This window comes from Podarcis raffonei, chromosome 1, assembly GCF_027172205.1.
Source record: "Podarcis raffonei isolate rPodRaf1 chromosome 1, rPodRaf1.pri, whole genome shotgun sequence".
NCBI lineage: Eukaryota > Metazoa > Chordata > Lepidosauria > Squamata > Lacertidae > Podarcis > Podarcis raffonei.
The window spans coordinates 30,823,313-30,833,500 of NC_070602.1; the positions used below are offsets into that span (position 1 = coordinate 30,823,313).

Genomic DNA, 10,188 nt, shown 5'->3' on the forward strand with positions numbered 1-10,188 from the left:
ACTGACCAATCATGACGGTTCTGCCCCCCCAACAAAGTCCTGCCTCCCCCCAACAAAAATCCTGTCTACGCCCATGTTCCCTAACACAAGTTTTAACAAGTATTTATCAGGCCCAATTTTCTCAATGGAAGCTATCTTTAATGTGCAGAGATGCAGCCTCAATTTCTCCATTGCAGCTATATGGAGGACTGGACAGTAGCTCCCATCAGAGGGGGAAAGGTGCAGTCCTAGAGGTAACAGGAAATATTTCAACTTTGGTGTTTTTATGTAATTATTTCAAAAGGCAGAACAGATTATGCCTGGCTTTATGGAATTTGTGCCATAGCTTCGCTGTACTGTATCTCCCAAACCAATTAGTAATGTAACTACACAGCTCGCTGCCTCTGTGTATTGCATAACTATTACACCATTTTTCAGGACCAGATTTTCTATCCACCAGAGTAGACCATCTTTTTGCTGAGCGTTTGTCCTGATTTATTTGCAAAAACTTTTCAGGGTGTTTGCTTGTTTGGAGGAAGGTTATTACACGATGCACCACTCAATTGCCACCCCATACTTTCTAGTGCATTTCCCTGTCGCAAGTTACCACAGAAAGTTTGATATTTTTGGAAGTGGGTTTGTTGTGGTTGGAAGAGTTCAAGACCACTTTCACTGTACAACCCTAAATTTGCCAGCATACCCTTAAATCCCACATGCAAAGTAGTGACAATCTGGAAGCAGCCTCAGAATGAGTTCCTCCCAGGGCAAATAGCAGCTGTGGGTGAGGAATTTGGATGAGGACCATGGCTGGGACAGAGGGTTAAATTCCCTGACCACCACCACCACTGCAGTCTTAGTCCGCCTTGGTCTCCTCTGTGGCTGCTATTTAGCAAACAAAACCCCAAGCACAGCATTGTTCATCATGTAGAACATGTATTTTGTCCTGAATATGCAGCAACAATTCATAGTGGCTTCCTTGCCCAGTTTTTCTTGTCTCGTTGTTTCTTAACTCTGCAAGGGAAGGTCAGACCAGGTTTAAAAAATAAAACATTAAACTTATATATATATATATACTGTATATATATATAAAAAAGAGATCTTTATTTAAAAAAATAATGGAACACCACCTTTTGTTCTCTGTGTCCACAGAACCACTAGTATACATTTTACAACAGAACATGGCTTATTGTACAAGGCTCTGTGATAAGAAGATCAGTGCAAACAACAGAACAGTACTGATAGCGGTTACTGTACATTAAATCACACACACAATACCCTGCAGGTGAGTCTCGCATGTCACAGGTTCTTCACAAAGGCCAAATCCTACTGACATTTTACTCCTTATTCAGGACAGCACCTGCCAACTGATATATGAGAATACCCCCCCAAATGGTCCATAGTGGTGAAGTACATCTCTCCTCCTCCTCCTCCTGTCCAGGCACGGATTCTGCAAACTTTTCCCAGTCCTAGAAGTTGCTCTCAGTGCTGGAAACATGGGGCACTGATGTGGGTCTGGGGAAAGGGGAGTGGCGTGAAAAGCACTTCGGTGGGTGCTGGGGGCTGCGTATGGAGGATGGAGCAGTGAGTCTCGTGGGAAGTCAGCATGGCAGAGAAGTGTTTCAGTTCATCTGACAGTTGCTTGATCTCCCGACGCAAAGCAGCATTCTGCCTCTCCAAGTCTTGACTCTCCTTTAAAGAAAAGGGGGGGGGGGAATCAGTTAGAAACTGTTAAGTTGTGGGTGAACATATCAGACGACACAGCGATTCTTCAAACAGCTCTTGTTTATTCACAGGCCAGGACAGAACTGAACTGAAGGGCTCAGTCAGTACAATGTAACTGTAACAAGGGCTCAGTCAGTACAATGTAACTCCAGTACAATGTAACTGTAACAATTTTCTAAACCTATCCAATCACTGAACGTCACTTTTGATCCCTTATTTGCATAACTATCTACAGTATCCCCCTGCTGGCCCAGGGTGAGAACTTCAGTACATAACAGAAACTATAGGTCCACCGTGGAGAAAGAAAATGGGGCAGTCCACTGGCTGAAGGGCCAAATGCAGGCCTTGGCCTAATTTTATGTAGGTGACACGGCGAGGAAAAACTGAAGTAAAAGAGGGTGAAAGAAGGAAGTTGCATCCACACCATAAATTTATATTACATTTAAAGCAGGCATGTCCAACAGGTAGATCGTGATCTATTGCGTATCGAGACCCCTCAGCCACCCCCTCATTGGGAAATAACTCACACCAGGACACAGATATTAGGTTTAAGTTATTGGGCATATTTGGCCACAACTTTACCGAATTACAGAATGTGAGCAGTATTGGCTTAAGCATTGATTGGACCCAACTACGTATATCTGACTCCTGCCTGCTGCGCAGGAAGTCCGGTCCAAGAGGAAGTCCTCCGGCTCGCTCCTCCGTTTAAACGGCCCTGGCCAGCGGATTGGCTGGCCGGGTTCTGATGTGGCCAGGATCCCCCGGGCAATGGGGGACAAAGTCCCCCGCCCCTGGTGGGAAGTGGATGGCCATGCGGTCCACCGCAACTCCTCCCCATGGGGAAGTAGAGCGGATCTGGCAGATCACTGTTAGATCACCGACTCCCCCCAATTTTGTCTCCCCTAAAAAAAGCTCAACTACTGTGACCTGAACCCCTAAAAACTGGGCTTTCCTCCTCCCTAAAAAAGCTCTACAACTTAGGCCAGAACCTCAAAAAAGGGGGTAGATCACTGCCAGTTTTTAACTATTGGTAGATTGCAGTCTCTTAGGAGTTGGCCACCCCTGATTTAAAGCATGCAACTTTCCCCAGAGAATCCTATATAGCCCAGACTCTTCCCTCCTTTCCTAGTAAGGGGCAAGGAGCCCTGCTGCAGGCCTCTATTTTAAAGTCCTGTCAAGGAACTGTATATAGCCCTGTTTTAATAGACTGATGGATTACCATTATCAGTGTGGAACCTGAATGAGTAAACAAAGTTCCAACATGCTAGTAAAAGTGAGAAAAGGGCAGGGAAATGATACATTGGGGATATCAATAAAAGAAAGCAGGATCTCACTATAAGGTGGAGAATAGAGGTGGTGGTTTAGAGTGCAGCATGAGAGGCACTGAATTTTTGCACCGTGCAGGGTGCTGCTGAAATTTTGAGACCCCAAGATCAGCCACTGGTGGAGGGTGGTTAGTTAATTATGAGTTTAGGACAGTTCAAGAAACTAGCTGTATCTTTTAACAGTGGGCATTATGAAAAACACAGGTTGATACTTGCAGCTCAAGGGAGAAAGAGGTCTTAGCTTGCATCCTGCTATGTCCTGTGAGCAGGATAAGCAATCCCTTTCTTCATCTCTTAAGGCCCCAATAGGGGAATTTCCTTTTAATGCAAATACTAGCTTCAGAGGAGGGATTTTCCTCAGAACTGCAGCAGGGGAGGAAATGGTTAAATACTCCCCCTAAGATCCAGATAATTATCACTTCCTCCCCCAACTGGTGTTATTTGCATTTAAAAAGTTAAAAGCAAAGACACATTTAACATCAAGTCTAGTTTGGCCCTGAAAGAGAAAGGAGAGGGCGGGCAACAATTTAGCTGCCTTCCAGCCCTGTCTAGATTACCAGAATTATTTCCTTTCATCTTTCCTGGCAGGGAGGTGTATCCCCAGCTACTCCTGTGCAACTCAATTTGCTTCTGTTCTTCAGAGTTAGAAGTTGAAAAGGAGGAGGGAGGGCATCCAGTAATTATTTTCTCCACAACAGATGAAGTGATGATCTCTGAGGTTTGCGGTTGCCAATTCCCACAACTGTTAGTGACACTTGTTTTTTTCAGTCACCAAAGTCACAGGAATTGCAACAGAGAACTGTGGCCCATGCAGATGTGTACAGAACTTGGGGGTCACGCTATGGGTTTCCATGTGAATACACACATCTGGTGAGCCGGTGTGGTACAGGGCAGTGGTTTCCCCAACTTTGTTTTTTGTAGACCACTTGAAAATTGCTGAGGGCCTTAATTATTATTTTATGTGCCTGCTGTACCAATTGCAATAGCCCTGCTTATTTGGTGCCTCTCAACAACCACTCATGTTGAGAATATCTAGGCTGTTGAGGAGGAAAGGAGACATCTGCTTCAGGAGAGGCACCACAGGATAGGAACCTCTGGTTCTAGAGCAGTGATGGCCAAACTTGGCCCTCCAGCTGTTTTGGGACTACAACTCCCATTATCCCTAGCTAACAGAACCAGTGGTCATGGATGATGGGAACTGTAGTCCCAAAACCACTGGTGGGCCTAGTTTGGCCATCACTGGGTTAGAGCGTCCATCTAGGACCTGGGAGACCTGGTGATTCCCACTGGTGACCATGCACCTGTCCCTTTCTCTCAGCCTAACTTAAGCCTCATTAGGTTGTTGTGAGGATAAAAATGGGGAGGAGAACCGAGTGTGCCCCCTTGAGCTACTTATACAAAAGGCAGGATATAAATATAATATTACATTCTAGAAAATTAGAATGTATGGCTTTCTAGAAGGTACATTGCCTGGAGCCCTTTTATAACATGCAAAATAGGCCTTAGGTACATTTGTAGAAAGAAGAGATCCACAGCAATAAGCATCATATTTATTTATTTTTTTGCTTTAAAGATATAGTTTTCAGTTAGAAACCTCTCCCATCTGCTAGGTCCCAAAAGTGGCAGGGGGGCGGAGTGGGCTTTCCAAGCACAATTCAAAGTGTTGGTGCTGACCTTTAAAGCCCTAAACAGCCTCGGCCCAGTATACCTGAAGGAGCATCTCCACCCCCATCGTTCAGCCTGAACACTGAGGTCCAGCTCTGAGGGCCTTGTGGCAATTCCCTCTCAATGCAAGAAGGGAAGTTACAGGGAACAAGGCCTTCTCAGTAGTGGTGCCCCGTCCTGTGGAATGCCCTTCCATCAGATAAACAAAAAGATAAGCAATTGCTTGACTTTTTGTAGACAAGTGAAGACGGCCTTGTTTCAGGAAGCTTTTAACGTTTGATGTTTTGCCACGTTCCTTTATATTTTGTTGGAAGCCACCCAGAGCAGCATTTAAAAAATAAATAAAAATGAGCAGGCCTCTGTTTTTGACTGCAGTACTGTATCTAAGAAGTGGTAGTGGGAAAGGGTCTGTGTGGGTGGGGTTCATAGCCTTTTTTCGCTAGCTACTCTAGAGTTTCCAGGCTGATTGACTGACGTTTTCTTCCTGTAAACTCATGTTCTGGGCAAACCCAAGCAGAGAACCCAGCCCCTTGCTGATAGCGGATGACATTTTCAGTCCTCGGCCGCACTCTCTCCCCAGCCGGCGACTTATGAGAAATGACAGCAGTGTATCCTCCGCCGCCTGTAGGTTCCCACTGCCTGTCACCAAGCCCTTTTCATACACGCGTATTTCCTCGGCCACAGACATCCTGACCCGAGAGAGCGTGCGGCTCAGGCCTCAAGGAGACGGAGTGGGGGTGGGGAGGTCAAAAACTGCCATCTAGAAGCAGAAAAACCACCTGCCACAGGAAACCTGCTACTGGCCTAGAAGGAAAGTCTCACTTGTTTCTTTCAGCAGCTGGGGAAAGCGGCAACGCAATGGGGAAATTCACCAGAAGATAAAGGGGAGGGGAGCTTCCCTCTCCTCGTAGGTGCAAAAACACGGGGAAACGTTTCGTACAGAGAACAAGGCTGCTCTCCTTTAAAGTCCTGTTTGCAATTAAGATTGGCGGCATGGCATACAGTGGTACCTCAGGTTACATACGCTTCAGGTTACATACGCTTCAGGTTACAGATTCCGCTCACCCAGAAATACTACTTCGGGTTAAGAACTTTGCTTCAGGGTGAGAACAGAAATCGTGCTCCAGCGGTGCGGCAGCAGCAGGAGGCCCCATTAGCTAAATTGGTGCTTCAGGTTAAGAACAGTTTCAGGTTAAGAACAGACCTCCGGAACGAATGAAGTACTTAACCCGAGGTACCACTGTACTGCTGAAAATATCTTTCCAAAGGCAGCCTCATTGGATTCTGAATTTTCTTACTGAATGCTATTGTCGACAATGGCTGGCAGCAGATTTCTAGGGTTCAGGCAAGGGTCTTTTTCAGCCCTCCTTAGAGATGCCTGGGACCTTTTGGGTGTAAATTGTGTGCTCTGCTAATGAGCTATTGCCCTTCCCTATCTGCTCTTTTATCTTCAGACAGGCACTGCTCTTGTTGTGCAGATACTGCTTTTCCCACAGCAGAAGCATTTGTGTTTGCAACTGTGGCCAGTTTCAGCAGTTCTGGAGCCACAAACAAAAGACATTGGCCATAAATGTGAGTGATCTGAGAGCTGAGTCATGGGCCTAGTTCAGAGAGAAAAGAAGAGCAACAAGCGGACTAGATCTGTACTTGGAATGTACCACAGCAGGTGGGGAATTGCATGTTTGGATGCTTTCTGGTGAAAAAGAAAAACGACTTGCCCACATAAAACTAGCATATCAGAGAGAAGGCTAGGTGAGAATTTTTCTCCATTATACTGTATCTTGGTTTCTACATGCAGATATAGCGTTCGATATGTGTGATTGCTGCTTACTTTTACCCACTGCTCAGTACAGTGGTACCTCGGGTTAAGTACTTAATTCGTTCCGGAGGTCCGTTCTTAACCTGAAACTGTTCTTAAACTGAAGCACCACTTTAGCTAATGGGGCCTCCCGCTGCTGCCATGCCGCTGCTGCGCGATTTCTGTTCTCATCTTGAAGTAAAATTCTTAACCTGAAGCACTATTTCTGGGTTAGCGGAGTCTGTAACCTGAAGCGTATGTAACCTGAAGCGTATGTAACCTGAGGTACCACTGTACTAGCATTGCAGTACTGTGGAAGGTAAAGGAATGCATATGCTCACCTCAGTGCATATACAGTATACCATGGGATTCAGGGTGTATGCTCTGGATAATTTGTGGTATCTGTGTTATTAAGTGCATAAAAGTATTGAAATGAGTTGACATCATTGCTGATATAGGAACAAGCGGGGGGACTATACTAAGGGAGAAAGGTTCTGGTGATTCGCCTGCTAGACTCCCATAAATCAAGAAGAGAGAACCTTTCTTTTCCTGTGAGGGCCCTATATGGCAGATTGCTAAAGCAACGAAAAAATGAATATTGAATTATATGAAAGGAGCTTTTACAAAAAGGCACACCCAGCCACACAATTGCCCACCTGCAGTCTGTGGTGGTACAGTCCAGGAACAATTTTATCACCACACCTGCATGAAACAGGGCTAATACCAGAGAAATCCTGGTGGGTAGGGGATGGACGTTCTTACCATGTGCAGGGTATCTGCTTTCTGTGTCTGCTTCTGTCGGCTCTTCTGGGCTGCAATACGATTCTTTTCTCTTCTTTGTACTTTTCTCATATCATCCGAAGATTCCTGGGTGAGGGGAATCACGCAATACAAGGTATGACGTCAGGAACACCATCTTAACATCTACACATGTAAGGATCTTGCATAGAATGCCAATGTTGGGATAGAAAGGAAGCGTTTTTCTCAGCAATTATCTCTCCTCCTCTGTTGTCTCCATGGCAGATTCAGTATCAGCTTGATGGAGGACCCTCTCCTCCCCCAAATTTGCCCCAATTCCTAATGCAGGATACGTAAGTGCATCTAAGGATCAGGAGAACCAGCAGGTTAATTACATGAGACATCAGAGTTGAGCAACAACCCTTTTGGAACTCTCAATACAAAACAGTTGGGGTGTTCATCTTACATTCAGTTAACTAGAGCAGGGAAGGATGACCTCCAGATGTTGCTGGACTACAAATCCCATCATTCCTTACCATTGGCCATGGGGCTGATGGGAGCCGTAGTCCAACAGTATCTGAAGAGCCACAACTTCCCCTTTCCTGAACTACAGTATTGGGTTTTATGTAAAAGTCCCCCAACCTACCAATCCAAACCTAGCTATGGTCCTAGGACATAGCGTGAAGGCACATGAGACTACCAGTTTACAAAGCTATGCCAGTTTAGGCCTGCTTAGTATCTCTCAATAGGTGATGGACTACCTGGGAATCATACGTATGCTGCCTTGGGTTTCATGAAAGAAGCAGGGAGGCATATAAATGTTAAGATAAAAACATCGATTCACCCATGTCTTTGTCCACATGCCTTTGCCTCACTTTTTAAAAAATTACATCATGTCCAATGATGTAATTTCATCCCTTCCTTGGATAATCGCTTACTGAGTTGTGTTTAACAATTCTTGTAGGGTTCCTACTTCCATTAGTATATGAGTCTATGAACTCGTCGCACAGATTTGTTCAAGTTTTAAGGACCCGTTCCTAGCAAAGTAAATATCTCGTCTCCATCTTAGGATTTTCAAACTCATCCCATCTTGGGTGGTTGTGGTGCTGGCGGCATCTTAACTCTTTCAACATTTTCTTGAGGGGACACAGTGGATCAGCACACCTGGCTGCTAACCAGAAGGTTGGTAGTTCAAGCCCACCCAGGGATGGCTATGGGCAGGATTGCTGCATCGCAGGGGGTTGGACTAGATGACCCACGGGGTCCCTTCCATCTCTACAATTCTATGATTCTATGACCTCCAAAGTTTCTTCTTTTTTGGGACCGTGACTTCACCCCAGGGAGAATGGCACAATCCAGCAGAGGCTTGAGCAGTGCCAAGCAGATGAGGACATTTTATGCCACCTATCTGTAAACAGTTTTTCTGCTACGATAGCCATCAATGGCACTTGTGATGCTTTTCTGCAAGAGTATCACCAAGCTTCCTCATTCGGTCCCTGCACTGCTGTAACTTTAACTGTTTCGTATTACCCTATTGCCTAGCTTCTTATCTTTGGTTCAGCTTTTCTGAATAGCATTTTCCTGGGTTTGTCCCTACATCAGTTCCTTCAAAGTCCTACAAAAATCCCGACAACACTGAACGTTTCTCATTCATTCTGTTCCTCTCTGTTTCAGCACACGAGACGAACCGAAGTGTTTGGCAAAGTGGCAAGACGGTATCCATTGGAGCTCATATTTCATATCTGGAGTTGTTCTGGTGCCTTTAAGCATAAACGGGCAGAAATCCTATAGGCAAAGTTTTCTCCATGCTAGGAGATACTGCATCTGTTGAATTTCTGTGTTTTGTGCTCAAGGCACAGGAACCCTGCTAGAAAAAAAGAGAGACGGCCATAAAATTAACTCAAAAGGAATTGCCCAAACAGTACCTGTTTGCTGGATGAAGAGGACTGGCTGTAGCTGCTGGAGTCGCTGCTGTCAGAGCTATGGGGCATGGCTTACAGCTCCCCCTGCCTGTGGTCTTTCCTTTCTTGCTTCCTGGAGGTCTTTGGTGATTCCCCCACTACTTTTCTGTTGATTTTTCCTCTTTCCTCCTTTCCCTCTCCTTCTGGCTTCTTGGTCACTTTCTTTGACACTCTCCCAGCGTCTACATTCCTGTCCTTTTAGACTCTGCAGCTCACTCTGATAGTTCCCTCTCTTTAGAGCTTAGCTGCTGTGGTTTCTCGGAAGCTGCAAGGGACTCAACTGAAAGTCACGTGGGCGGAAACTCCGAAGATCAAAAGTAATGAGAGAGAGAGAGAGAGAAAAAAAAACCTTTGGGAAAATCAAAATGGTCTGAAAAGAAAAAAAACCCGCATAACTTAAGGCAGTTAGAAGAAGAGAAAGAGCGGTTTCGGCTACAGTGCAAACCTCAGAAGAGGAGGAGAAACAATAAAGTCTGTTAAGTATAAAGATAAAGGTAAAGGTACCCCTGCCCGTACGGGCCAGTCTTGACAGACTCTAGGGTTGTGCGCTCATCTCACTCAAGAGGCCGGGAGCCAGCGCTGTCCGCAGACACTTCCGGGTCACGTGGCCAGCGTGACGAAGCTACCCTGGCGAGGCAGAGCCGCACACGGAAACGCCGTTTACCTTCCCGCTAGTAAGCGGTCCCTATTTATCTACTTGCACCCGGGGGTGCTTTCGAACTGCTAGGTTGGCAGGCGCTGGGACCGAGCAACGGGCGCGCACCCCGCCGCGGGGATTCGAACCGCCGACCATGCGATCGGCAAGTCCTAGGCGCTGATGTTTTACCCACAGCGCCACCCGCGTCCCAAGTATAAAGATAGGGTTGCCATATTTCAAAAAGTAAAATTCCTGACACCCACAAAGTGGCTTTTTACTTGGCAGACCCCCAAATTGCTGTTTTTTGGTTTTTGTTTTCTTTAGGAAACCACCAAAATCGTTGAGAATCTTTTTGGGGAACAA

General features: G+C 45.8%; 1 protein-coding gene across 2 annotated transcripts; it reads right to left on the reverse strand.

The window, feature by feature from the left end:
• Positions 1 to 1,067: 1,067 nt before the first annotated feature.
• Positions 1,068 to 9,587, reverse strand: BATF (basic leucine zipper ATF-like transcription factor). Of its 2 annotated transcripts, XM_053379094.1 has the most exons (3): positions 9,153 to 9,587; positions 7,252 to 7,356; positions 1,068 to 1,668 (listed from the first exon to the last, which is right to left on the reverse strand). In XM_053379094.1, exons 1-3 carry the CDS (start codon positions 9,216 to 9,218, stop codon positions 1,459 to 1,461), a joined length of 381 nt encoding a protein of 126 aa, XP_053235069.1. In that variant the 5' UTR covers positions 9,219 to 9,587; the 3' UTR covers positions 1,068 to 1,458. The 2 variants fall into 2 exon arrangements, with proteins under 2 accessions (XP_053235069.1, XP_053235059.1); XM_053379084.1 differs by lacking the exons at positions 7,252 to 7,356; positions 9,153 to 9,587 and adding an exon at positions 5,167 to 5,630.
• Positions 9,588 to 10,188: the final 601 nt, after the last annotated feature.